Source organism: Pyxicephalus adspersus, chromosome Z (assembly GCF_032062135.1).
Source record: "Pyxicephalus adspersus chromosome Z, UCB_Pads_2.0, whole genome shotgun sequence".
NCBI classification, from domain to species: Eukaryota; Metazoa; Chordata; class Amphibia; order Anura; family Pyxicephalidae; genus Pyxicephalus; species Pyxicephalus adspersus.
This window is the reverse complement of record NC_092871.1, coordinates 83,451,801-83,478,154: the sequence shown is the minus strand read 5'-3', so window position 1 is coordinate 83,478,154 and position 26,354 is coordinate 83,451,801. Positions and strand designations below refer to the sequence as shown.

At 40.8% G+C, this 26,354-nt stretch overlaps 1 protein-coding gene across 1 annotated transcript in view; it reads left to right on the top strand.

Moving 5' to 3' along the window:
- Positions 1-2,747: 2,747 nt before the first annotated feature.
- Positions 2,748-26,354, top strand: part of DRP2 (dystrophin related protein 2) — a 55,474-nt gene continuing 31,867 nt past the window's right edge. Inside the window, exons 1-6 of the mRNA XM_072431562.1 lie at positions 2,748-2,821; positions 13,618-13,718; positions 16,105-16,261; positions 20,791-20,914; positions 21,758-22,026; positions 23,001-23,147. Coding sequence (XP_072287663.1) covers positions 13,672-13,718; positions 16,105-16,261; positions 20,791-20,914; positions 21,758-22,026; positions 23,001-23,147 — 744 coding nt within the window. The 5' untranslated portion in view covers positions 2,748-2,821; positions 13,618-13,671. The remainder of the gene's footprint in view (positions 2,822-13,617; positions 13,719-16,104; positions 16,262-20,790; positions 20,915-21,757; positions 22,027-23,000; positions 23,148-26,354) is intronic.

Genomic DNA, 26,354 nt, shown 5'->3' with positions numbered 1-26,354 from the left:
GAATAAAACAGTGGCGAGTGTAACCTCAAAGTATTTTATAAGAAAAGTGAAGATTAGGTGGGACTACCATTGACTTCCTGAACCTGATTTATGGTTCTCATGTCTTGTGAAATGAAGTGTCAGATTCAATTCATTTTAGAATCTCTTGTGGGTGCATCTTTATGCAGACTGAGCTCACAGAACAGAAGTCATTTTACTACAAAAGTCTTTACATAAAGTTTCTGTGATATCAGCGGGGTGGCTCGAAGAATGCAGGAAGTTATGAACATGGCTTAAAGAAAAGACTAGAGGGTACTTTGGAGGTACAGTGAGGGGTGATTATGAGGTAGACGTGCAGTTCTCTTTAAATTGACCCTAAACATCAAAATTACAAATGGGGGACATGGGGGGCATGACTGAGGAAAGAAATGTGGGACTTGACCGAGAAAAGGAAATGGGGACATGACAAAGGAAAGAAATGTGGGAGGTGACTGAGGAAATGAACTGGGAGACATGACTGAGGAAAGAAATGGGGGACATGACTGAAGAGAGGAAATGGGGGACACAACTGGGGGAAAAAAATGGGTGACATGACTGGGGAAAGAAAAAGGGAGACATTACTGACGAAAGAAATGGGGCACATGACTGAGGAAAGAAATGGGGGACATGACTAAGGAAAAAAAATGGGATGACTGAGGAAAGAAATGGGGGACATGACTAAGGAAAAAAAATGGGGGACAGACTGAGGAAAGGAAATGGGAAACATTACCAAGGAAAGAAATGGGGGACATGACTGAAGAAACAAAATGGGGGACAAGACTGGGGAAAGAGAATGGGTGACACGACTGGGGAAAGGAAAAGGGAGACATTACTGACGAAAGAAATAGGGGACATGACTGAGGAAAGGAAATGGAGGACATTACTGAGGGAAGAAATGGGGACATGACTGAGGAAAAGAAATGGGGGACATGACTGAGGTACGAAACGGGGGACATGACTGAGGAAAAAATGGGGGACATGAATGAGGAGAGGAAATGGGGGACCGACTAAGAAAAGGAAACAAGGGACATAACTGGGGAAAGGAATTGGGGAACAGACTGAGGAAAGTAACTGGGGACATGACTGAGGAAAGGAAATGGGGGACAGACTGAGGAAAGGAAATGGGGAACATTACCAAGGAAAGAAATGGGGGACATGACTGAGGAAAGAAATGGGGGACAGACTGAGGAAAGGAAATGGGGGACATGACTAAGGAAAGGAAATGGGGGACATTTCTGAGGAAAGAAATGGGGGACAGACCGAGGAAAGGAAATGGGGGACATGACCAAGGAGAGGAAATGGGGGGCACTACTGAGGAAAGGAAATGGGCCACATGACTCAGGAAAGAAATGGGGCACATGACTGAGGAAAAGAAATGGGGGGCAGACTGAGGAAAAGAAATGGGGGACATGACCAATGAGAGAAAATAGGGGACATGACTGAAGAAAAGAAATGGGGGACATTACTGAGGAAAGAAATGGGGGATATGACAGGAAAGAAATGGGGGATATGACTGAGGAAAAAATAGGGGACATGAATGAGCAGAGGAAATGGAGGACAGACTGAGAAAAGGAAACGAGGGACATGACTGGGGAAAGGAAATGGGCAACAAACTGAGGAAAGTAACTGGGGGACATGACTGAGGAAAGGAAATGGGGAACATTACCAAGGAAAGAAATGGAGACATGACTGAGGAAAGGAAATAGGGGACAGACTGGGGAAAGGAAATGGGGACATGACCAAGTAAAGGAAATGGGGGACATAACTGAGGAAAGGAAATGGGGAACATTACCAAGGAAAGAAATGGGGGATATGACTGAGGAATGGAAATGGGGGACAGACTGAGGAAAGGAAATGGGGGAGATGACTGAGGAAAGGAAATGGGGGACATGACTCAGGAAATATTTAGAGGATATGACTGAGGAAAGAAATGTGGGACTTGACTGAGGAGAGGAAATGGAGGACATGACTTAGAAAAGGAAATGGGGGAGATGACTGAGGAGAGGAAATGGGGGGCAAGACTGAGGAAAGTAAATTGGGGAAATGACTGAGGAAAGCAAATGGATGGACATGACTGAGGAAAGCAAATGGGGGACATGAATGAGAAGAAGATATGGAGGACATGACTGAGGAGAGGAAATTGGGGTCAAGACTGAGAAAAGGAAATGGGGGACATGACAGAGGAAAGGAAAGAGGGGACAATACTGAGGAAAGAAATAGGGCACATGACTGAGCAAAGGAAATGGGGGACATGACTGAAACCTTCAAATATTGATGTAGAGAAGGTCCAAAAGAACATTGTTTTTAATATGAAACCAAGATCAAAAATCTTAAACTAGAACATTTCAGAACTAACCTTGTAAACTAATATTTTACCAACTCCCAGCAGAGATAGAGCCATTAGTAAAACAAGGACAACCCTTGACTTTTCCCCAAAAAGTCTCCATGGACCATTTGCCATCAGACATACTTCAGGCATTAATATTAATGAAAGCTTATACAGCGATCATTATGTTTTGCCACTATCACACATTCTGCTTGCTGAACGAATATTAAAGGTTCCCCTTGCAAGAATACAACAAATCTATCATGGTTTGCCATTTATGACGTGGCAGAGAACGTATTGTAGCTGTGACTGGCCAGGCAGGGAGATGATCCGTTATGTGATGTGATTAGCATTCAGAAGGTGATGGTGGGGAGGAATGGGAGGGAGGATGGAGAAGAGAAGAGGATGGAATACACAGGCGCACAGAGAACTTAGGGTATGCCTGTCAGGCCTTAACATCGCTCTTCTCAGCACAAGGTAGGCTTTATTCATCCTCAGGCTGCCCTCCCTCCTTCTCTAGATGCCATTTCACCTTTAAAAAACACTTCTCTCCTTCCTTGATGTAAATGGGAATCAAAAAATTGGCACCGTTCCCTAATTCCTGAACAGCAGGTGCATGGCCATAATACATTTCCACATTACATTCTGTCTACCAATGTTCTGGCAGTTTCTAGATTTCTATATCGATAGGCAGGAAATAGCACATTTGTGTGTTTGTGTTGCTATATACAATACACACACATAGACAAATACAGAACAGGAGGACAATCAGTGGTTTGGGTTTATGGTGCCATCTGGATGTCATTGCTAGCTGAGTAATCTGTACAACATATGATGATGATATATAATGACAATGAATTAAAGATGAGTTATCACACCTCTAGCTTTGTGTTGGTCTCCAGCCTGTGGCCCTCTGTTGGGCGCTTGTTGGGCCCCTGCAGGCAGGGCTATGTGCTTTCCTTGGTGCTGCTCAGGTCAGTGATGGAGAATATTCTGTAGCCTTGCATCTAGTAATGAAATGGTTTGTTTGTTCTCATTAGTATTTATTTAATTGCCGTCCAACCTTTTATCTTTATGGTTTTCTCCTCTGATCTTAATGATGGATCTTGAATGTGGAAGCATTTGTATGGAGTGACTGCAGCCTCCTGTAGTATGTCTACAGTCCCTGACCATCCTCTGTACAATGTCTGCACTCTCTGACCGTTTCCTGTTCAATGTCTGCAGTCCTGGCCATCTCCTGTAATATGTCTGCAGTCTCTGATCGTCCCCTGTACTATGTCTGCAGTCCTGCTCTGACCATCTCCTGTACTATGTCTGCAGTCTTTAACCATGCCCTTTAGTATGTCTACAGTCTCTGACCATCTCCTGTACTATGTCTGCAGTCTCTGACCGTCTCTTTGTGGCTCTTTTTGAGGCCACTATGGGTCCTTATAGCTCACATATGAGTGACACTACACATAGCAGGGGCCACAATACACAGCAGGGAAACTCAGATGTCCTACAAACCTAAAAACTAAGCAAGTGTTAAATTTTGTTGATTCAAAGATTTTATTATTGTTTTTCAAATAAGGTTTACAATCGTCACGCATCCCGGAAAGCTAAGACTGCTCCTTTTGCGCATGCCCTGATCGGAGACATGCGCAGAAGGGGCATCTTTCCTTTCAAGGGGAAAGACATGCCGATTTCACCCATGCGGCTAGGAGCAAGAAAACCGGAACAGAAGGCTGAAGATGGCGGTGCCTGGAGCTTCATCTGCGCCTGGACAAAGAGAAATCCCAGGACAACGCGGGACCGGATCCCAAGAAGAACCAGCGCCATCGTTGGATCTGCTGGATTAAAGATAAGTGTAATTCTTTTATTTTTAATTTAGTTCCACTTTAAACTATACGTAAACTCAACATTTTTACTTTATATAGAACTGTGGACAACGGCTCTATGTAAGGTAAAAATGTTGTTGTTTTTTTAATACACCCTTTTTTTATTTAAAAAAAAAGGGGTGCACCCTTTAGGTCTTGATTGCAGTAGTGATCAAAACCTAATGGGATTGCAGAGCCCCCCAGGATACCTACCTCATGCATCCTGGGAGGCTCTGGGTGCTCCTTCTGGGCATGCCCTGTTCTTAGGCATGCGCAGAATGGTCTTTTTTCCTCCTAGGGCAGGGGTCGGCAAACTCTGACCTTTAGACCAGATACGGCCTAGCCGCTAGTTCGTTCCGGCCTAACGCCCCTTGGCCAATCCAGCCTAATATCGGACAGCAACCTCCGGAGCCGCGGGTTGCTGGCCCGATCTTCCAGGGAGCATTAGGAACTACCAGAGCCGCGGGAGCTCTGGTACCACCTCCTTGCTTTTCCTCCCCTTTTTACTGCTGCGGCGTTGATATTTCACCGCCGCGGTAAATATGGAACGCAATGCATACGGAGGAGAGGGATTTCTCTTCAGGGGGTGTTCCCTGGTAGTGGGCAGAGCCATTAGGGCGGGACCCAGACTCCGGCCTAGTGTACTTCCGCCCACCCCATAATTGGCCTAGTGGCCATAAAAGTTTGCTGCCCCTGATGAAAGAGATGGCGATCTCACGCATGCTCAGGGAGATCAGCTCTCTTTTCTTCCCCCTTCACATCAGTTTCATCCCCCAATCTCTATGTCACTTGTGCAGTGCAGGATCAGGTGATGAAGAATGAAGACCGAGAGGAAGACGGAAGAGAAGACTGAAGACGGCGACGCTATGTGGCAGGACGAAGAGGAATCCCAGGACACCGTGGGACCGGAACCCAAGAAAGACCAATGCCATTAAAGGATTTGTAGGATTAACAGTAAGTGTGATTTTTTTGTTTTTAGTTTACTTTCATTTTAATTAGCCAGTATGAGTGTCCTTAATAGTGTTACAAAGTCTTTCGATTTGTCCATTTACAGCTTTTAATAACCACAGATACAAATTATAAGTCACAACTGTAGTCCATCTTTAGGAGTCAGCTTCAAGTTTTGTCATGTAAATCAATCACAGCAACCAGAGGTCAGGGGTTTGACACAGGGTAAAAATAATAAGGGGAAAAACATTTAGGGAGAGCAACATAACGGGTAACTGTAGGATGAGGGTTGGGTAATCATGACTGACACACAAGGGGTTCCACTCTGGAATTTACACATTGTTAAATTCTATCCATGAGTGTCAGGTCTTATAAAACTTATCCATATTATTCTGAATAGTACAGGTCGGTTTGTAATTCGTCATTATCCAACTAAGTTTGTGTTTAGTGGGTTTTGTGTTTAATGGGTATAAGAGATTTCCAATAGCAGGCAATGATAATACTGGGCTGCCAAAAAGATATATCTAACCAGTCTAGAAGACTAAGAACAGAGTCCTCCAGTTTAGAAAATAAGTAGTGCTCTCAATTTTTTTTTTGGAATTTTAAGTTGAATAATCGAATAAATAGTATTATAAATTCATGTTCAGAATCTCTGCATACAAGGACCGCGCCACCAGGCATGATATAAAGTGTTTCATTTTGATTTGGCTATGGTAAATATTGTGTACATCATTGTGTCTATTTTAGGACATCATCCCTACAAATGGAGAAACTTACTCCATGCGGAGAACCTTCATCCAACATCTGACTAGATTTCCATCCGACAAAACATCACTGAACATCCAGAAAAACCTTATCCGACCCATTGTGAAACTTCATTTTGTGTCAAGTTCATGGACGAAGAGACGTCATCACGTCAAAAACTCATCCTACGTGTGACTGCATTTCACTGTGTTCCCATCAGAATTAAATCTTATGTCCACCAAAACTTCTTAGTCTACTTTACAGCATTCAGCTAGGAATTGCATAACTAGATATTCACCAGGAACACTTGGCATGGGTCTCCTGAATAGGTCATTGATACCCCATCACCACCACTACAACCAGACATCACCAGTGCCCAACAAAAGGAATGCTAGTGTCTCTTGCTTGCCTAGAATTCCCACACTGCTCTACAAGTTGGTTGGCATCTGCATTTCAGACTAATGTCTTTGTATCTTCCCACACAATACAGTGGAGAAGACAGAGAAAAGAAGATGTAAGGATATTAGTCAACAGCTGCCGATGCCAGGATGGTGTGGGAATGCTTGGTAGGTAGGTGTAACAATGGCAGCACCCCAGCTCAGTCTTTGTTTCATGTCTACCACCAACTGCCTTATCCCCAGACCACGTAATTGTTTATCCATACTTAAACATATAAATATATATAAATATATATTTATATATATATATATATTTTATATTAGTGAACATCAATAGTGATCATCAAACATGATTCCCTCTACAGAATACAACCCATCAGAGAGATTCCACTTGCACACTTTTGACATCAGTCACCCTTATGACCCATCCAGCCCAATTTATTGACCCATCTAAAGAGCTTTACCCATCAGCCGTCACATTACACATATAAGGAATCCTCTGAAAATGATAGTCGAATGCTGTAAATTACAGAGAGATGAATGTCCACTAAACATTCACTGTGCACCATAATACCTTCATCAAAGACCTTGAAATCCAATATTCTGTTAAAACCTTGGTGTTTTTTCATCAATACTTTATGTTATATCCAGCAAGACCTTATTAATAGGAATTCTTCTCAAAACCTCATTCTCATGATGAAACATTCATCATGAATTTAATAACACCAAATCTATTGGCCAACCAAAACCTAACTCTACGAACATCAAAACTACATCCAAAACCTCTTCAGGTTTTATTCATTGATAACCAAAGCTTTATCTTCATGGAACCCTTCATTCCATTGAATTGACCAAACCATCAACATCTAATGCTGTGCTCCATGTTTGATGCTCCTATTGGTACATTTGGCCTACCAAAATGATTTAGGATAGAAAAGGGTATGCCAAATGTTGTTTTGATAAGGTCTTGTTGGCTGTTGGACATATACAAAATAGCTAAAGGTAAAACTTTTTTAGATTTTAAGTGCTGAGAAGTTCACATCTCTATCAGGGTTGTGTTTCTGTTGTTGTCCCCATTATGCATATTCTCTCCAATTGTCTGCATCACCATTGTCACTGGCGCTGTCACTGGTGCTAAAAAAAAGGGGTACATTTTAAAAAATGGGTCCCAGTCCAATCCAATGGGTAAAGTTGTTCCTGTGATATCTGTCTAAAAGGCCATTTCACTCTTTGAAAGTTATCCTCTTGCTTCAATTTTGGGTCTATAGGACAGGAAGTGAAGGGAAATCCTATGGTTGGATGATCCCTTCCATGTATCTGACATTAACAACCCCTTTTCCCCAGCCTGTCATATAAAAAATAAATGTCTAGAAGGCTTTAAAAATTTAAATACAAATACTGAATTAGCCAAACAATGAATCAGCACAAATATTAATATAAACTTGACTAAAATGTGCCAATTCCTTCAACAGAGTGGAATTCCCAACAAACTGATTCCTAACAAAGCCCCTCCTGTCGAATCACTCAATGTTCTCTCCAACATATGATTGTTGATTGAGTTACATGACCACCTTCCACTGGGAATACCAATGTCCCATTGTCCCCAGAGCCATCTCAACAGTCCTTAGACTGGGGGAACAATGTCAACTAACTGAGAAGTAGGTGGGTGGCATGAGGTCAAAAGATCACTTGTCCATCTTCCTGGAATAAATTGCATTCATGCCCGTCTTTAGTCATGAGAGTGGAGGAATGGGAGCGGGATCCACACTTCTCTGTACGCATCACTGCACACAGAGTCGAAAGTTTTTGTTGTAGTTCTCAATAGGTGAAAATAAATTTCTTTCCTGGTAAATTCTGATTTTAGGGTGGCTATGACAATTAGCAACCCATTGTATCCACCCCGAATGTAGCAGGAAAGAAATTTTGTGGAGAAATAGGAGGAAAGCAGAGATGTCTAAATGAAAATGCCACCCAATCTCTGTATCTGTCAGTGCATGCAGAATTAAAAGGAACTATTGGGATCAAGCATACAAGGGTGGCTACACTGGGGTGGCAAGGGACCCTGCCAAGTGGCGTAGCCACCCTAAAATAAGAATTTAGCAGGAAGGATATTTTAATAGAAAATTAAAAGGGTGGCAGAAACTTCAAAAGGAAGATACCACACAGTCTAGGTGATAAAGTGTATTGTTATATTCAATTTGTTTATGATGGTTGGTTTATGAATCATATCAATATTAGTAAAAAATACTGAATGGCAATATATTGCAATTTGTATAAAGTAGTTGCGTTAATCAATTTTGCATTCCTCCCATTTTTTATTTTTGCCTGCAGTGTAACACTTCTTGTCAGGGTGGGTGCCAACACTTACACGCTGCGTAGTGTATCTATGGAGGGACAGCATTGTCACTCTAGTTCAGTTTTTCTGTTGCTCTGCATTTCATGCAAATAAAGTTTGCCATAAAATCAAATAAGAAATGTCAGCTCTCTTGTCAAAACAAAGCAGCCTGTTTCTTCCCCAGATGCCGAGTGTCACAGCTGTCCGCCTGTGCCTGTATTAGCATAAAGAGCTTCTCAGAACAAGTCCTTTCCCCCTTGACTTTCATCATCAGCAGCCCCCTGATGGAAAGGATACCCTTTGTTTATGATCTTAAGGGTTAGCTCTAGCTGTGGGTGGGAAAGGCACTCCTAGGGTCACACAACTTGGCATCATGGGGAAAGGGAGGGGGATCACCAGTCACATACACAGTAAACATAAACCCAAAAAACAAGAAGATTAAAATTAATCTATTGCTATGTGAATGGGTCAACAGCACCAGAATTTTATTCCATGTAGCGGCTAAGGGAAATGGCAAGAGGGGTTGCAGCACACAGAGAGACAGCTGGGCATTGCTCATATGAAGGACACATTGCAGCTTAACAAAGTGTCACCTAGGAATCTTAACATGTTGAAGGGCTTCATGGTTATAAAGTGCTGTGAAGAAAACCAACTTTTCGCTTTCTTATAATAGGTTCTGAGCTGGGTCTTGAAACTCAGTAACTTTGTAGAGCATTAGATCTTGAAAAGCCTCTTTCCCCAGGTCCACATCCCACCTGGCCTTAGCTGTGCCATGGACTTTATATAGGTGATCTGATTTATGCTTTTGGCTCTCTCTGCCTTTCAATGCTGCGGGAACCTGCAGCTGGGAGAAATGACTGACAAAATACTAAAAAGGTACAGGTGCTGCCTCTTTGTGTTGAGGAGCCCATAAAGGTGACCTATGCTGGTTAGGAACTTACCTGTGTTAAGTTAGTAGCTCAATCAGGAAGATATTTTGAGTTGCTGTAAATCCCTCCTGCCTTGGTTCTGTATTGGTTGTCTTGCAGAATTAAAGTGCAGGAAATATCCGTTGGACCAACCTTGGGTTTCCTTGTCTTGAGCGTGGCTCACCATTACCAGTTGAGCTTGTCCCCCTTACAATATGTAATAATATGGTATAAGAAGGTGGTATGGGTGGGGGGTGGCCAAAAAGGTTTGTATAATGACCTGCTCACACCAATGTGTTCAGAGGATGCACCTGTGTTTATTATGAAAAGCCTAGGAATACATCACAATGACCACACAACCTGGACATGCAGTTTGGTTTTTACACAGCCCTCCACAATGCACCAATGGTTCCCATCTATGAGCTGTGGTGGGCTGTGGTGTCCCTTACAAACCAATGTATTGCCATTTGTTACAGTACCATGGTTAAAAGCATGTGTAATGGCAATACACTGGTGTATACAGAGATGAAGGGGGGCAGGGTTGGCTGGCCAGATTGTAGAGACCCAGCAGTCTATTAATTTTCACAACAATTTTTCCAGATGATAAAAGTTCATTTAATGTATCTTATGCATAAAATTTACCATGAAAGCCTCCCTTGTGTAGACATCCAAAAGCCCCAAGTCTGCTGCTGGGTGATGCCCTCTTGGATGGAATGTCCGTAGCACCAGAATTCCTAGAACTCATTACACATTATAGCATTCCACTTTCGCCCTTCCCAACAGATATAAAAAAGGTTATATAGGTTAGTAAGCAAAGGGGTGAAGGAGGTTGGCCAACACAAAGAGTAACTGGACATTCGTAGAAGAGAATCAGACTGTAGCATGGAAGTGGCGGTGGGAGGTTATGCTGGATAACTAACTATTTCTAAACTGGTCAAAGCAGTCATAGCATATTGCATGTGAAAATGAAAAGTATTTATGGAAATGAAAAATGCTGAAAGTAAGCATTCAAAGGAGTTGGGGGTGGGAGGAGGGAAGTGTAAATTTTGCTGACAGGGTCTATTAGTTACTCCTAGGTAATACGGGGTGGATACATGCATGCTTATGGTCATACGATCATACTTGTTTTCAGTACCAAATGCTCAAACCCAAATGTCTTGATGTGTGTTTCCAGTGTTTAAAAAAAACGTAATGGTGTTCAAATGTCTGAGCCAAATAATCAACCTTGGGGGTCCTTGCAGATTAGATTTTCATTGCCCAAGACGATCATTCTTGATGGTCTTGGTTTAAAATCTACAGTCTGTACAGGTGTAGCACAATGTCATCTGGCAATCTTCCACTCCATATCCCTAAATGGCAGACCAGCAATGGGGTTTGTTGACATCCAGCAGTGGGTGACCTCCCACTTGTCCTCCACATCCCCTGTCCATAGAACCAAACAGCCACCAAGCCCCCTGTCTGCACAGAGATAATTTCTTTAGTCAATAGCCAAGTACTAATGACCAGTTTGGGTCACCTGGCCAAGGCCTTAGGCGAGCACGGTGGAATCATGGTGGAACCCAATTGAGTGTGAACACTAATCTAGAGTCCAGAGTACAGGTGTACCACAATGTCATTTGGTAATCTGCCATTCCATATTCATAAATGACAGACCAATAAGGGAGACTATTGATGTTCAGTGGTGGGGAACATATTTCTTTCTTCCCTTCCCTTTTCCAGAGCACCAAACATTAGCTGGGTACCCAGTCTACAAAGCAATCATTCCTATACCTGTCACCTAAATAACTAATGATCACTTTGTTCAACAATAAATAACACTTGGCCAAGGCTTTACGTGAGCATTGCCATAGTGGAACCCCATTGAGTGCCAACAGAAACTAAAGACATCACAAATCTAGAGTCAGTACAGGTGTACCACAACCTCATTTGGTGACTTGCCATTTCATATCCATAAATGGCGGACCGCTATTGGGTACTATTGATGGCTAGAAGTGGCGAACCTCCTGCTTTCCTCCCTTCCCCTAATAATAGAACCAAACAGTAGCCAAGCACCCAGTCTATATAGACATCATTCTCATAACCAATACCCAATCACTAATGGTAATTTTGAACAATAGTTATTGAGCACCATGAAAAGGCTTGAAGTCAGCATGGTCATAGTGGAACCCAATTGAGTGTCAACAAAAACTAACGACACTACCAATCTAGAGTCATACAGGTGAACCACAATGTCATCTGGTGATCTGCCATTCCCTATCTATAAATGATGGATCACTGCTTTACTCCCTTCCCTTTCCATAGAACCAAACAGTAGCCAAGCACACAGCCTGTACAACAATCATTCCTTTAGCACTAACAATCACTAACTAATCACTAACAACAACAATTATTGAACACATAGCCAAGGATAGAGGTCGGCATGTTCATACTGGAACCCAATTGAGCATTATCAAAAATAATGACATCACCGATTGAGTGCCAACAGAAACTAAAGACATCACCAATCCAGAGTCAGTACTGGTGAATCACAACATTTGGCGATTTGCCATTCCATATCCTTAAATGGTAGACCGCTATTGTGAACTATTGATAGCTAGATGTGGGGAACCTCCTGCCTTCCTCCCTTCCCCTATTAATAGAACCAAACAGTAGCCATTCCATAACTACAAATATCAGACCACTAATGGGGACTAATAAAGGCTAGAAGTGGAAAACCTCCTGATCTCCCCCTTTCCCTTTCTACATAACCAAACAGAAGCCAGACACCCAGTCTATAAAGCAATGATTCATCTAATTGTCACCTAAATCGCTAATGATCACTTTAATCAACAATTATTGAATGCTTGGCCAAGGCTTTGAGTGAGGATGGTGATGATGGAACCCAATTGAATGTCAACAGAAAGTAATAACATCATCAATCCCATGGCACTGGAAAACAATATGGGGATTTTCACATCAAGTAAACCAACAGGATGTTTGTAAGAACTGATTTAATTACATTTATGGATAATCAACTTTTTTACATCACCAATGCTCTTTGCACCACATGCCTTTGTATTGTTTAATAACGCTGTATTTACTCACACACTTAATTTACAATTTTTGGCTTGATACGACTTCAGCAGATGCTGTTGTTACTGAGATAAAAGGAAGTTGTGTATATAAAATTCAATATTTGGAAGGCAGATGTTTAGCAGCAAGTAGCTTGCCCTTCCTTATAAATGTCTACTATTTAGAGGGGAGTTGAGTGGAATGCATCCCAGACAAAGCTTGGTTTCATTGGAAAAGGGCACAAGAGTTGCCGTCCACCCGGTAACATTCCTGAGGGAGGAGTAAAGGACAAAGGGTAACTCTACTCCCCGGGGATGCTTTGTCCCTCACTTTTCACCACTTACCAATTGTCTTTTTATGACACAAAATTATCTCCATGAATATGCTGCATTCCATTGACTTTCACCTAGTAACTATCCACTTGCTTCACCTATTGACTCTGTCTTCTCTGGTTGCATCTTCTGATTGCCGTTCGGTACCAACCTATAGGTGAGTTCTTTGTCTTTGGCACAATTGTACCTTGTAGTGTTATTTTAGCAATTTTGCTTTAAGCTGTCATTCTTTACTGCACTTCTATGATTTTGCTTTAGGCAATTTAACCAAACTAAATCTTGCAAAGAGTGATCATATACATTCACCGTTCTCTAATGATGGCCATATGCTTTGTAGTTTTCTAACAATGGTAATTTAATGCCGATCAGCATACAAATTGATCATTACGGTCTACTGCAAGTATTTAATATGCTATCCACTTGTTCTATAAATGATCTGCATTGTTATCAGATTCACTGTTGTGGAAAAAAAAAAGTGTATTTAATGGATCAATATTGGCTGTAACACAAACAGGGGTTTTAAATAAAAAAAATAGGCTTGCCCAATTGCTTTTCACATTTCACCAATATTTTGAAGTGGATAGAAAAGCAATTTTGTTAGTGATTAGATGTTTTGGTGTAATTGATAGAAATTATGGCACTGTATGACTAACGTAAAGCTCTTCCATGACTTTTTCTGAAGCATTTTTCTCTTTTTGCAGCTTGTGAACTCTAAGGGGCAACGTAGTCTCAAATAGTCTCAGATTTGAACCAACATGAATTTGTGCTGGAATGAGATAAAGAAGAAGTCTCACAGTCTAAGGTATAAATGTAAAACATTGATGAATTGTAACCTTTATTTATCCTTCATGATTTAAAAAGCTCATGCTCATATTTCTATTATTTTTTAATGTAAATGTGATTTTAGACTATCCTTGTTAAAGCTTTACCAATACAGAATCCCTTGAAATAGTTTCTAGGTCTTAGGGAACTCTGATTAAATTTATTAGACCTCTGGCTTATGTGGTAAATTAATGTGATCATGGGGAAGTAGTGACTTTTAAGTCAAGAAATATTTACAAGTTGACAATCCAGCAACCTCCAGACCTGAGGAGTGCTGGATTTTGGAAATTCTGGACTTTTTACGGGTTAAATATGCTGTATAGAAAATGACTACCTGTACAGTCCTTTAAATAGATGCTGAATCCATAATGGGGCTATACAGCAGCAAATAAATGAGAAGGTATGAGCAAGCAAGACCCAACGGTACAACACCATCAAAACATAAGCGGCGCCTCCAGAAAACAGTGTTAATTTGAATATGCGCTTCGAAATCCATGCCAAAAATCTGAATGAACCGGATTATGGATGGCTGGATTTTTTGAATGTCAACCTGTACTAAAAATCTGAAATTTGACATATCATTTTAGAGGCCAGAAAAGAAACACAGAGTTGTAGAAAATGGAAGTGTCAGGGAAAAGTGATCCTTTATCTTCAGTGTTCAGTGCATTGTTCCCGCCATGTTACTGCTATGCCCCTGAGACACCCATTGAGTGCTGATTGGCCCCCTCCCAATGAATTAAATCCACTTTTTAGAGTGGGTGAAGTGGAGCAGCACTCAGTTTAGCTGGTCAATAGGTGCACAATGGTCATGCCAAAATAAGTGATGGATATCAGTGAGATATTGGTCCATTACTTGATCTTGTACCCATGAGTGTGGTCAACATTATATTCATCAATGCATGCCCCATTGCAGAAGGAGTTACTCGGAATAAGCTAAAATGTTGACTTTGTTAAAGCTTATCCTGTTGGATAATGTTAGTGCCCCTTCCACCACATGGCAAGGCAGGTGAAATCTGGATGCCTTTAAAGCCCCAATCCTCCAAATGTTCTTTGAAGCTTGAAACAAATCACTCTTGTCAATGGTTTGACTGCCTTCACTAAATCAATACCCCTTTTCCATCGTATTCTCTGAGAATAAAACTTCTGAATCTCTAATACAACTCAAACCTTCAAAAGTTATCCCCCAAGAGGCAGTATGACTTTCCAAGTCAGGAATTCCAATAGAAGATTTCATAAATGTTAAAACTCTTCCAAACCTATTTATATTTTATATTGAGTTACATTAAAATGGCAGGCGGGAGAAGACCTTAAGTCATTGTGATAACGAGGATGTTTCCGGTGCATTCAGCTCCCCGGAGGATAAATTAACAAGATAGTCCGCCTTCCATATCTGTTCCCAGAGATGATACTGACTGTGTTTCTTTTTCCAGGCTTACCACGTCTTCGAATCTTGTTCTTTGCTGACATTGGGGCTGATTTATTAAAGCATTTTGAGTCTGGAGAAAATATATTATCACAGGAGAATCTAAGTGATCCAGCTAACTTGGAATAGATCTGGTCCAAGATTGAATACATTTGCCTAATAATAGCAAATGATTTTAAGGAATCCATTCTCGGTTTGCTGGATCACCTTCCATGATGTTTTTTTCTCTCCAGTCTTTGTTGTAATAAATCAGACCTACTCTCTGGAGTTTTCTGCACTCCTATCATGTTTTGAGTGGAGAACAATGTACAAACATTTTGGAGCAAATGGATTCATTAAAAAAAATAAAATTTGAGCTCAATGAATTTTGAAATTGGCTTTGAAAGCAGAATTGCAACTCATATACAACTACTGTACAATTTTACTTCCTTGATTTGGAAAGATTGAGGTGGAATTGGAATAGAACACATTCTACTTCAAAGTTTAACTTTATTCTGTAGAAATACACTGTATTATTTTTCTTTTCAACATGAATTTTGGTAGCAAGTGGGAATTGCACAGCAGAACCCCTCATTTTTTAAGTTAGAATTCGGGTAAAATTTAGGTAAAACTGCACAGATGACTTTCACATTTTTCAGAAAGAATTTGGGTAAAATTTTGGTAATATTTGTCAAAATTGAATAGTAAAAGTTTTTCTTCAAGTAAAATAGTTTTTTTTTTTTTTGTGAATTAGCTTTTTTTTTGTATCATTGTTACGTACATTTTTTTACATTTGCATTTGTTTTTGATTGATTTTATTTTCACTGTTCCTTGGTAAAGTATCATATGTTTCCAAGCCATTAAATGGTTGATGGATGCTACAATGTTGCTCACGCTGTGATCCAGCCTGTAGTTCTTTTCTAATATTTTTTCTACTAATTTGTTTGTTCTATTTTTCCCTCAGGGCACGTCTGGAAGCATTTGCAGATCCTACTCTCAAGCTACAGCCTCCACTCCAGGAGATCATAGACTGGCTAGGAGCAAAAGATGAAGAGCTGTCAGTACAGCTTCCACTCCGTGGTGACTTATCTGCAGTTCAGCAGGCCAAAGATAAACATATGGTAACAATATATTTTGTTTTATATCAACAGAATGTATGCTTATTAAAACTCTGCTCAAAATAACCTTTAAAGTCCAACGTTACCCTTTTTTCTGGCTACCATTACTCACCCTTCTTCCTCTTACCCTGCTCTTGTTCCACCACAACCTTACTCCAGCTATAGTTTTTTAGATTTTTTTAGACTCGGGCTAGTCACATGATGCTTTTTATGTTTGGCTTTTCTAAGAAGGTGGTCAATTCCCAATGATGTACAGCAGTAGTGCCCAACCTTTTTTCATCTGGGGGCCGCTGTTGACTTTGGAATAAAACTTGCGGGCCACAGCTTTTCGTATCTTGTGATGGCGCCGTAGTGATGTTAGGAGGAGTAGGCAATAAGAGTTCTGCACTTGCAGTTACATTTCCCTTTTCTTACAAACATCCAAGATGTATGTTTAAAACTAGAATACTTTTCATTTAAAATGAAATGAAATAAAATGTTTCTAGTTACCATACCATACAACTCACCATTTGATGGTCATTTTTTAATGAAAGATACAAAACCAAATTTATCATACAGTGCTAGTTGGTTACATATTGCTTCCCGCTCACCATTCCTGTACCAAAAACCAGAAACTACACCATGCAATGCATTCTGTCAATTAAAGAAGCCTGCTAATTTTCTTTGTACACCCAAATCTCTGCAATGGATACTTCCAGAAAAAAGCAATTCATTTGACAGATGTAGCCAAAGGGGTACATGTTCTTCATCTTCAGGTCCCTACATCTCCCCTTTCCTGAGAAATTGGGGTTCACAGAAAGTAAGTGGCCAGCTATGTGTGACGGGGTAGCATGGTATGACAGGTATAGCTTTCTATATCTTGTGATGGTGTCATAGTGATGAAATTTTAGGAGGAGATAGCCACAGGAGTTGTGCATTTACAGTCACATTTCCCTTTCCTTACAGAGAAACTGGGGTTCATAGAGAGTAAGGGGATAGCTATCTGTGACATAGTAGTATGATATGTAGGGTATAACATTTTATTGGGGGGGCAAAAGGCATTTCCTACTGGCTCCATAATTTCCAGTTGCCAAAATCCCTCTGTTCCAGAGAAATCGGGATTCACAGAAGGTGTCCTGCTATGTGTAACAGGCACCCCATCAGCTGTTCAGTCCATCTGCAGATTTGACTCCAGGCGGCAGTGAGTGGTACTGAGTGTCTCCCCCTAGGCAGGGCATGAGGAAGGGGTAACAGCACCGCAACCTCACCGCCAGTCTAAACACAGCCTTTAAGTTTTGTGAGTGAGCGCCCAAGTATTTATTTGGGGTCCTGAGGGTCCCTAACATGCAAACTCAGTTTGGGGACACTGGTCCTGAATTAGCCCCTTTTAATGTGAAAACATGTCTGATTGTTTTTAGGATTTTATGCCTGTGACCCCATATCTGTCAAATGTTATGTTTAGGGGTATGAAAATAAATTTAGTAATAATTCTCAGGGTCCTCTTTGTATCCTGAAAATTTCATGTTTCTATGACACAGTGTAGGAGATATAAAGGTTTATAAATGAGGATAATGACAGCAGCATGGACACAAACACAGCTGCGGCTGGGATTATTTTGCAGTACAAGGTGGGCGGGGAGCAGCCACAGCTGATTGTCAGGTCTATAGGACACGCCCACTCTCAGAGAGCTAACACTGAGCATGCCCAGGAAGCTCCCTCTCCTGGCAGCCCAATCTCATAGAGAAACAGGAGGTGTGTACGCCTCATACCCCCGCAAGACAACAAGCAGAGAGGGAATGAGCAGAGGGCCGGATCTGGCAGCTCCGCGGACTGGGCTGTAGGGTGGGCACCTTGATGTAGAGAGAGTGGCCATATATAACCTAGGAGTAGGCAAACATAGTGTATTGTTACTTGTCAGAATTCCACCTTTAAAATATGGGTTGGGTCTACTTTAGTGTTTCTTGACCTTTTTAACATATGGGAACCCCTTGAAATATATTTCAGGAACCCCTTCTATAAACACTATATCCACAGCTCAGTTTATATTATTGTGGTGGTTAATGGTAAGAATGGCTCCTATAATTCTTACCATTGGGAAGAATATGATCCTTACAGGCCCAAAGAGGCACAAACTAATCATTCCTCAAAGAATCCCCAGCAACCTCTGGATGAACCCTGGCTAAGAAACCCTGGGCTAGTTGATTTAAAGGTCTTTAATATCATTCTAACATATACAAATGAAGAACACCATGGGTTCTTCTGATGTAGAAGAACATATTAAAGAGCTTTCTTCATGCTCTTGGTAAGTGTAAAAGTATAAAATATGCAACCAGTCAAATGCCACTTATAATTGTCACTATGGGTTGTTTCATTACAATATATGTAAATTTCACTCCTAGGCATTTGCTTGGCTGTTAGGAGGCTTAAAAACCATCAGCTGTTACCATCAAGAGTTTATAACTCTTGAATTCCTTAGTCCAGAAGGTAGTGTCTGGTCTTCAAATGATCAGGGCCGGACTGCCCATAAGACCACCTAGGCTGGGGCCTAGGGTGGCATGGCCACTAGGTGAGGACATTGCAATATGTCTATGTGGAACTGGAACCTGCTGTTGCTGGCCGACAACCTCTACAGAGTGCACAAAGTGAATGTGATTATACCAAATTTTCATACAGTTCAGTGATCATTGAAGAGTGACATCTGTATTGAAGGCATCACTCCATTACATTCTCCCTCTCAATACCCTCTCTCTCCCCTCTCCCTTACTGACTTCCCCCTCTCTCTTTCCTTTCTCCTGTCTCTTTGCCTTGTCCTCCTTCTCCCTACTTCTTCCCTCTCTTCTCTCTCTTCACTTTCCCCCTTTTATTTCTTCCCCATCTCCCTGCCCTCTCCCTCCATCTCTCTATTCCCTCTCTCCCCACTTCCTCCCACTCTCAACCCAATTCATTCCTCGCTCTCTCCCCCTTGTGCACATCTCTCCTCTCTTTCTTTCTTTTCTGTGCACTCCTATTTATCGTTCTCCACCTCTCCCTCCCTTTCTCTCTCCTGTTTCCCTTCCTTCCTCTCTCCTTCCCACTCTTTCTGTTCTCTCCTTTTCTTTCCCCTTGTACATTTTCTCTTTCTCTCTCCTCATCATTCTCCTTCTCCACTTCCCTTCCTTGCTCCCTCCTCTATCACTTCTCCCCAATTTACTCTCTCTCCCCTCTCCCTCTCTTCCCTGTCCTTCCCTCCTTTTTTGTCTCCCTCTCCCTCTCTTTCCTTGATATATCTCTCCCCCTCTTTCTCTCTCACTCTTTCTCCTCTCATTCTTCCTGTCTCCATTCTCCATCTCTCTCCCCTCCCCTGCTCCCTCTAGCCTCTCTCTTTCTCTCTCTCTTTCTCTCTCTCTCTCTCTCTCTCTTTCTTTTTTCAGTGTCTCTCATTTGTTCTTGTGGAACAGCTTTCATGCTGTGTTTTGTCTGTGCCAAAGGATGTTATTGGTTGGCCTAGGGGAGCAAAAAGTATAAATCCAGCCTATAAATCTGCAAATAATGTGGAAGAAATCCCTGTCTTATCTCAGCGTGTTTTTACTCAAGACTCCTGGATGTCACCCATCATGGTAAAGAACAGGACACAACTAGAAAATCAATATATAAATGGTTGTGCAGAATTAGAATTGAGCATGGAAGATGAATGATCGATAACAAGGCATTTAACCGTTCTGTGTGACCTGCGTTTCCCCTTTATCACACTTCTTTAGATAAAAAAAATGTTTATAAGGTGTTTAAATTTGTAACCCATCAGACAAATAGTAACCTTCTAGTCATTCACTTGATCTTGTAACACAGATAAAGTGTTGACCAAAATATAATCAATAACATAAGCAACCATTAAATATGGTGTGTCAGGTAGCAGAGTGCAGAATTAGAGATTTTCCACCAAGAAACACTTGGTAAAAGAGATGAACTCCAAGTAAATATAACTAAATATACAGATGGCAATATAAAATTCTGGGATATATGCAGTTCAGACTATACATTATCGAACTAACCCACGCCTTCATGGTGTGTTCACCATTCGATCCTATAGTGAGTTCATACTTCTCCACAGAATATGAATTTACCTTAGAATTAAATACTAAGCACACAGGTCAACATCTGGGTTGGGGAAGAGGAGTGTGGGCTAGTGGATTTCAAAGTAAAACATGCTAAAATTCTGATTTTTTTGTTTGTTGATTGTTTTTTTTTATATATATATGGATCATTTTTTCACAGGGTTAGCCTGGAGGTCTAGAGCCCCAGCACACAGCAGAACCAATAGCTTTCCTGGCACAGTGGCCATTTTTCTAAACAGTAAGGGCCACAGGCCTTCTCAATGGACAGACAATCTGTCCTAATGTAGCACAAAGCATAATATTTTGAGACCATATCACTGTGACCTACTGGAAATTTTTTCTGGCCCTCCAGTGGGCCAGTCCAACCCTTCCTTTATATAATTATCCCCAATTTTTACAGCATGTTTGTATTATGTCTCGTGTGTATAAGCAATGTATATATTAATATTTGTAACTCTTTAGCTGTTTATGGAGGAGGTGAAAGCACGGGGTCCCTACATATATTCGATTCTTGAGTCCGCTCAAGCCTTTCTCACCCAACATCCTTTCCAAGATGTAGAAGAGGACACAACTACATTGACCAAAGGTATATAATGAATAAAATGAATGAATAAAGGTGTATAATGAATATTGTCCATGAGTAAATCAGGCAGGTCAAATCATATCAATCTATTACAGTATATTGAATATCCTGGAATTATCCATGCTTAAGTGAAGCCCTGCTGATCCATTGGTATGCTCCAGCAAACAGCAAGACAAGAGACCCTCCTTCCGATCTCCCATCTTGCTATTTCAGGGAGATCAGAAGGAGATTCTTACCCACTTTGCATCAGAAGGACCATCTTCCTACAGTTAGGAAGTTATGATGGGATGGAAACTGAGGCTTGATGGGACAGGTGGATTCCATTGGCAATGTTTTTGTTATTTCTTTGATAACTGTGAATGTATGTATAACCTTGACTGGTTGTCCAAGTCTAAGGAAGCCGATTGGACTCTGCATGAATACCCTAATCAAATAATTATGCTAACTAGTTGGATGCTTAATTTTACAGATCACTTTCTGTGACCTGGGTTTTAGCACTTATTTACTATAGGGTTTGGAATTTTCTGGCTTTGACCCACATACCAAGAATTTTTAGATTTCTATCTGTAAATTCTTGCTTGTAAAAACTTTCATATTTACTTGTACTCTAATAAAGTATAGAGAACCTATACATTATCTATTGTGAACCAGTAACCAAAAAATCTCATATGGGTACTCTTTTTTTTCTTCTCCATAATTAGGTTGGAGGAACACCTACTGTATGATTGATTTGTGGCTGCAATATGTTTGTAATATGCAATTTCAAAAAGGACTTCTGAAGTGCTGATTTACTTTCCTAGCTGTAACCTAAAGTTCATGACTTTTTCTTTCACTTTTTGCCCCTAGATTCTTCTCCCAAGAACAGATCTCAGACCCTTAGTCGTTTACTTTGGAAGCAAGCAAATGTAGCCAGTGAACTTTGGGACAGGCTGACTGCCCGTGGTTTAGATCAGCAACGACACCTGGAAAGAACATTGGAACAGTTTCAGGATTTGGAAGTCTCAATGAAGGAGGCTTCGGATGCGCTTCAACAAGCAGAGAGTGTGCAAGCTACTTGGGAACCCATTGGAGATTTGTTCATTGATTCCCTACCTGAGCACATCCAGGCTGCAAAGGTAATATTTTTTTACAATGGTGGAATCTTTGAAATGATTTTCAGGGCTTGGGGAACCTGCCTAAAATAGAAATTTCAACTCAAATTATTTTACTGTTACATAAAGTAAAAATGTATTATTAAATAAAAGAAAAAAGGATGATGCATTGGTTACTGATGAAGCCTGCAGAAATATGCCTGTGAACTTTGGGGGTGTATGGCTCAACTAGTAGGTGGAAAAGGGCTATGATACATCAGTGGTCAACAGGAAAGGTGCTTTCTTTGATTGCTGTAAAATAGAGGATTCCATGATACTAGAAAGAATGCTTTCTTTACAGTCAGATGTCAAGAATATTGATATTATGGGTTTCCTAGAGCCCATGCCCCAGCAAATATTCCCCTGATCACCACACCCTCTCAACCCCCTCTCACTTTTTTGGCTTTTTTGAACTTCCATAACCATCTTATGCTCAACTTCTCAGGTCCACCATCTATGTCCTTCTTGAGTTCAGTTTCCTAGGGACTAGTAATGCATTGGCAGATGTCATTCTCTTCTGGACATTGTTGGATGGAAATTAGAAACAGTCCATGTCACATAGACATGATGTGGTCTGCCAAAGAAGTACTCCTTCTTTGGAGTACCTCCAAGAAGGCTTGGCACTAAATATTGCATAGCAATAAGTATAGATGAGAACATGGAGCATTTTTTTCAGTGATTAGTTGAGGAAGGATGCTTAAGGAGTCTTAAGGTTTCTTTTTTAACAAGAGGAGAACCTATAGTATCTCCAAATCACTATGCAAGCAAGAGATCCATCTGCCACTGCTTTGGAAATCTCTAGCAAGTTCTGGAGGAACTCAACAATGGGTATAACATTGGCTTAGCTGAGTTATGATATCACAAGGTAATATGAGAGTGATAAGATGGTTTGCAGACCTTGTGAATTTTCATAGTCGATCACAATGCTAAAAGAACATCTTCCTTTTTTAACATTTTAGTTATTTAAAGAAGATATGACTTCCATCAAAGACACAAACAAGATGGCAAACGATATTGCTCATCAGCTAGCCCTCTGTGACGTTCACCTTTCTGTTGAAAATGCTCGTGAGCTTGAGCAGATGAATAACAGATGGAAGCAGCTACAGGTAGGACCACAATAAACACTGCCTTGTCTGATGCAATAATCCAAAACGGCAATTTAAAGGAAGCCTCAACTGAGAGAAATAAGTTGGCTGCCATTTCGTATCACCTAAAAAATGCTGGCTGTCTGAGAATAATGTTGATTCTCCAAATTTTGCATCCAGAAACAAGAGTGAAGTCCAATCTTCTGACCTGCTGTGTGATTAGGAACTGAGGAAATAATGATACCATTAGATCAGCATAACTCATGCAACCAGGAGTTTCAGACTGAGAAATAGGGAATAAAGATTAAGTAACCAGATCAAAATTCCACACTCATCACTTTGCACAGGTTGGACAATTCCCATTGTCAGGGAGTATTCCGTCCTGAAAATCTTAGACTTCACCAAAATAAGCTGATTAAGGTTATGGAGGGGGCTCCATTCCCCAACATTCTGCATCGTTACAGATGTGGAAATGTAGCTAGAAAAAGTGAAATAACAAAAAAAGGGGGAAAATGTATCCCTCCCCATGGGCCATCCCTAACAGAAGTTTTTTTCTGTTTTGTCGCTTTAGCAATTCATCTCTTGGGGAACTTTTCAATGGAGCACCACCATTCAAGTGGGTAACAAAGGTAAAGGTACATTTATTTCTGGGGCAGTGGAGGATAGTAACAGTCATAGCAGTACTGATGATGCATGTGACAATAATTCTGGTTGACAGCATGAAAATTTTGTTCAAGGGATATTGCCACACAGTCATAGAACCCTAGAAGCCTATGTACAACGTAAAGCAATTTGAGATTCTTGCAGATTTTGTAAGGTGAAACACTTGTCAATTTTCCTTTATTGAAGAAAAAAAACAATATCTGTGTTTCTTTCTTACCTGCAAGTTTCTCATATTCCTTGGATGCTCTTTATAGATATAGAAACCAATAGTTGTGCTAGAAGCAATATGTCCAGCATGAACTGGACAGACCTATGATGGTCAAAAGAAGGCAAAGTTCATGTAGCCAATTGACTCAAAAAGTGAATACATACAGGAGGGCTGGAAGGTGCAGCACCCTTCCTCCATCCTTCTCCCCTCTTGGGCCATTGTCTCTCAACCCCCACACATCAACATTAAGGTGTCTTCTTTGCCATCAAGCCTTAGTAAGGCTTCTAAAAACACAGAACCAGTTTTCCTTCATTTTTCATTTCAATTTATCTTTATTTGTTTTCATGAAATTTCCACATATCATAAAAATACATGTAACAATCCTATGTAAAAAACATAATTTACAATATAGCATCAGAATCCAACAATCATCTTGAGATAAAACCAGTTACAGGCCCAGAACCTGGTGCCTTTAGTACATATTGTGTTGCCCCTCAATATTGATAAGAAGGAAAAAAAAATAATAATGAAACGAATTATAGCGAAGGGCATCGCCAACTTGTGAATATATATATTAGAGCCTCTTATAGTCTGGACCCTTAATTGATGTTGATAATTATTAACAATCAAAGGCAGAAATATAACAATCAACAAACAACAAAGTAGCCCCAGAGTGGGGGGGGGGCCATGTCAGCTCACATTGTTCTGTGCGGTCATTATCCTCTGCCACTAGCATTTCCATATGACGTATTCTCTCGAGTTCTAAAACCCAATCTCTTTTGGAAGGAACCCTTACTTGTTTCCAAGATTGCGGGATCAAGACCCTGGGAGCCGTGAGAAAATGGCATAGGAGACCTTTCTTAATAAGTTTAAGAGAGCCCGAAATCATTGAAAGAAGTGTTATTTTGGAAATATTCGGGACCGAGGACCCGGTACACATATCATACAAATGGATTTCTGACTCTCAAAACTGAAATATAAGTGGGCATTCCCACCATATGTGAAGTATTGTTCCTCTTTGTGTATGGCAGCGCCAGCATCTATCAGAATGTTGAACGGAAATACGATGTAGGTCCACTGGACAACAGTACCACCTAGATAGAACTTTATAGTTAGTTTCTTGGACTTTACACATCAGTGCAAGTTTATGTCTAAGTACGAAGGATTTTTCCCACTCCTTGTCAGTTATCAACCCTCCCAAGTCTCTTTCCCAATATGGTGTGTATATAGGAGGGGAAAAGCTAGAGTCTCCAAATAGCAGGCTATATAATACTGAGATTATATGGGTAGGGCGTGTGGTGGAACTGAGCATCTTCTCAAATTCAGTCAAGCTTCTACATAATAAAGACATATCAGTGAAAGAGGAAACAAAGGATGTTAGCTGTCTATATGAAAACCACGAAATCATCCTACTAGTATTGGGTATATTCAGGGAGGCCAAAGAAGAAACCTGTCCATTGAGCAATATATCCTTAAGATATCAGTCGTCCTCGCCCGACCAGGATAGAAAGTGATATGTACAAATGGCTGGCAGGAATGCCGGGTTATCAAATAAAGGTATCATGGGACCAGGTTTTGTAGATAAAGAGCCTGATTTATTAAAAAGCATTCCGTGTAGAAGGTCAGAAGTGAGCTTAGGCGATGGGGCATTCTGAGACAAAAGGGAACAATCCACCCAGGGTAGGGACTTAGGGTCAACTGGTGGAAGGGAGTTTTCTATCCTCACCAATTCTTTAGAGTCACCATTATGAAACCAATCCACCACTCGCACTAAGACTGATGCCCGATAATAAAACATAATATCAGGAACCCCTACCCCCCAAAAGTAGCTCTTGGAACTTTACCTAGGTAGGTATATACTAGTCAACCTTGACCCCATCATGCACATGAATCAGGTGGGCCCAAGGCCTACCAAAGCCTGTAGGGGAAGAGGATTGGGCATATTATATACCATCTATTCACTGGTATCCTCAATAATATTTGCTAAATACATTGGAGGGTAAATGCCAACTCATGGCTCTGCTAAATTTTTTAGGATGCCAGTGGAGAGATATAAAATGGAACCAAAAAAAATATTTATATACAGATATCAAAAAAAGGCATATCTACCAATACTGGAACCCAAATGTCCAAAGTAAAATTGAGATGTTTTCGGCAGGATTTAAAGATGTCATGAAGGGGATGGTTTTTGCTGGGGGCCAGTGCCAGTCATATGATCCTGCACAAGGTAGGTAGAAGCTACAGAAGGGCTTCTATATAGGGAAGGCATTGTTGATGGCCATTCCAATAGAGTAACAGGGAAAGCTGCAAACCCATCAATACCTGAGGAAGATCCGTAGGAGATCGATAGATATGAT